This window comes from Pezoporus occidentalis, unplaced genomic scaffold, assembly GCF_034315485.1.
Source record: "Pezoporus occidentalis ecotype Australia unplaced genomic scaffold, CSIRO_AGI_Poc_V1 ctg57, whole genome shotgun sequence".
Classification (NCBI taxonomy): Eukaryota; Metazoa; Chordata; class Aves; order Psittaciformes; family Psittacidae; genus Pezoporus; species Pezoporus occidentalis.
The window spans coordinates 5,776,982-5,779,847 of NW_026915910.1; the positions used below are offsets into that span (position 1 = coordinate 5,776,982).

Genomic DNA, 2,866 nt, shown 5'->3' on the forward strand with positions numbered 1-2,866 from the left:
AGCCTCTACCCCCTCCAATAGGAATGAGGTCCCCAGTGCAGAGGCTGGATGGAGCTGATGGAGATTTGGGGGTTGTTGTGTCCCCTAAAACTAAACTGGGATGCAACTTGTGGAGAAAGAAGACACACTATTAGGCAGTTGGCCCTCCCCCAGGCATTGTCACCACCCTGCTTTGAAGCAATGGGATAATGGGAAAATCCTAAATCCTTTTCCAGTGTGTCACTTTGGTGTCATGGTTCTGGGACTGTCAAAGGTGTGTACTGATCACAGTTCAGAGAGGTCTGGCTGCAGAACGTCTCCTGGCACTCTGTTACCCAGGAGGTGAATGAACCACACAGCACACAGAAATCACATCTGCACATCTTTACTTCAAAGCAGTGAACACAGTGTTGGTCACACCATGAATACAGCGCTGGGAGCTCCACTGCTGCTCTTCCTCCATGGCTGGGCACTTTCACAATCACTTTCCCTTTTTGGGTGGGGGGATGCAGCAGTACATCTTCCCGCAGGACTGGCTGAAAGTCCACTCATCCCTCTTGGCACACATGTGGGAACAGTACCCAGCACAGCTGCCCTTGGACTGCCCGTACCCTGTGATGGGAAGGAGAGAGAAATGGATTGAAAGAGAAGGCGTCAGATATTGTAGGAGGGCAGATCCCCAGAAGTTATCTCCTTGCTGGCTCCAGGGCAGTAAGGATGCACAGGGTGCCTTTGGGTTTAGACCAGCATAGAATACAACCGATGCTTTGTGTCCCCGTTGAGCTGGACTCCTAAAAGTCCTCCCTCTAAACATGTCAGCACTGCAGCTTGCTGGCAAGATGAGCAGTACAGACAGACTTTTGCAGTGTGGCATTCATCTCACCCCAGAATGGTTGTGAGAGGTTGGGTAACTCATCAGCCAGAGCCAGGGGTGGGTAGCTGATCTCCACTGCAAATCTGGGTGAGATGAACCACCTCCACCACCCCAATGCAGAAAGGCTGGAAAGGGGACAAGCACCCATTCTCCAGCCTCACCTTCTTCACCCCCATGCATTGCATCTTACCTGGAGTGGCCAAGGAGAAAAGCAGGAGCACAGCAAAGACCACGCACAGCACCTTCATATCTGGAGGCTAGCAGAGATCTCAGCGCACTGGGGGCAAAGTGGGTCTGAGATGGCACAGTGGGGAACCTCGGAGGTCCTGGGTTTTATAGAGGGCTTCCTGCATGAGCAGCACAGCAGGAGGAGAAGCTTGAGCAAACCCATCTCCTAGGAGGTGTTCCTTGCTGGCTGGTGTGTGCAATGTCACCCCGACCCACTGGTCCTGCTCACAAAGGCACCTGGCAGCCAGGTCCATGCTTCAGTGGCTTCTCCTCGCTGCTCACAGAGGGACAACTCCCAGATCCGGCTGCCAGGACTCCACCACCAGCACACATGGAGCCGCAGGGCACAGCTCTGCTTGACCCAGTGCCAGCCGGGGCTGCCCACAGCAGAGCTGCTGCCCAGGGGTGAAGAAATTCAGCCTGGGCACCTTCCTGATAAGCCCTGGACACTGTCTGCCAGGCACAGACACAATGGACAATACCGGGAATAGATCCATCATGGGAATAGTTTTCAGGGTGCATCCATTCCTGACCGGTGGCAGTGAGGTTCCTCAAGGGTCTCCCCCAAATGTGGTGCTCTGCAACATTTTCACAGAATCACGGAATGGTTTGGGTTGGAAGGGGCCTTAAAGCTCACTCAGTTCCAACCCCTGCCACAGGCAGGGACACCTTCCACTAGACCAGGTTGCTCCAAGCCCCGTCCACCCTGGCCTTGAGCACTGCCAGGGATGGGGCAGCCACAGCTTCTCTGGGCACCCTGTGCCAGGGCATCACCGCTCTCATAGTAAAATAGTGCTTTGTTCTATCTGGTCTGAATCTATCCTCTTTTATTTTAAAACTATTACCCTTTTTCAATCCCTGCAGGTCCTACTAAAAAGTCTGTCCTCATCTTTCTTCTAAGCCCTGTTTAAGCACTGGAATCTTCTCTAAAGTCTCCCCAGAGCTTTCTCTTCTCCAGGCTTAACAAGCCCAGCTCTCTCAGCCTGTCTCCATAGCAGAGCTGCTCCAGCCCTTGGAGCATATTTGTGACCTCCTCTGGACTCACTCCAAGAGCTCCACATCCTTTTTACATTGCTGCCCCAGAGCTGGACTCAGGACTGCAGGGGGGCTCTAACCAGAGTGGAGCAGAGGGGGAGAATCCCCCTCCTCAACCTGCTGCTCATGCTGCTGGTGATGCAGCCCAGGACACAGGGTGCTTTTCATCCACCAGCAGCACCAGGTCCTTATCCTCAGGGCTGCTTTCAATCCTTTCATCCCCCAGCCTGTATTGACACAGGGTTGCCAATCAGGCGCAGGATCTTGCTCTCAGCCTGACTGTCATCACATTGATTTGGCCTGAGACATATTTGGGTATTTTGCCTGAAATCATTCAGAAAGGACTATGATGCTGATTGAAAGGGATGTAAGCAAATATGTAAATGAAGCTCAGGTAATGAATTGCCATGAGACATCTGATCAGAAATCTGTTGTGAGTCCAGTGCTATCCTGCTAATCATTTTCATGGCTGTTTAGGGAGTGTGCTTACTAAATTCACAGATAAGAAGTTGAAAGGGGCTGCAAAGAGGACAGGGTTAGTGTTCTAGTGGATCATTTCATGCTAAGGAGACAGTAAAAGAAATTAAGTAATAGGTGAAGCTACTTTGCCTATACAGACAAGAATACTTAGCTGCAGAACACAGAACAAGGAGTTTCTGGTTTTACGGCAGTTCAGCAGGGAAAATTAGGGTTGCAGTAGATCATAGGTAGGTACAAATGAGCAACGTCATGGTGTTGGGAAACTAGCAC

General features: G+C 51.5%; 1 protein-coding gene across 1 annotated transcript; it reads right to left on the minus strand.

Moving 5' to 3' along the window:
* Positions 1 to 350: 350 nt before the first annotated feature.
* Positions 351 to 1,309, minus strand: LOC134174005 (small basic protein 1-like). The gene is made up of 2 exons (XM_062638580.1): positions 1,044 to 1,309; positions 351 to 591 (listed from the first exon to the last, which is right to left on the minus strand). The coding sequence occupies exons 1-2, from the start codon at positions 1,099 to 1,101 to the stop codon at positions 461 to 463; spliced, it is 189 nt and encodes a 62-aa protein (XP_062494564.1). The 5' UTR covers positions 1,102 to 1,309; the 3' UTR covers positions 351 to 460.
* Positions 1,310 to 2,866: the final 1,557 nt, after the last annotated feature.

Bases quoted from the DNA above. Each gene is read 5' to 3' on its own strand.
- LOC134174005 (XM_062638580.1), bottom strand. From the start codon at position 1,101: ATGAAGGTGCTGTGCGTGGTCTTTGCTGTGCTCCTGCTTTTCTCCTTG. The intron at 592-1,043 runs GTAAGATGCAAT...TTCCCATCACAG, and splicing joins TTTCTCCTTGGCCACTCCAG to GGTACGGGCAGTCCAAGGGC.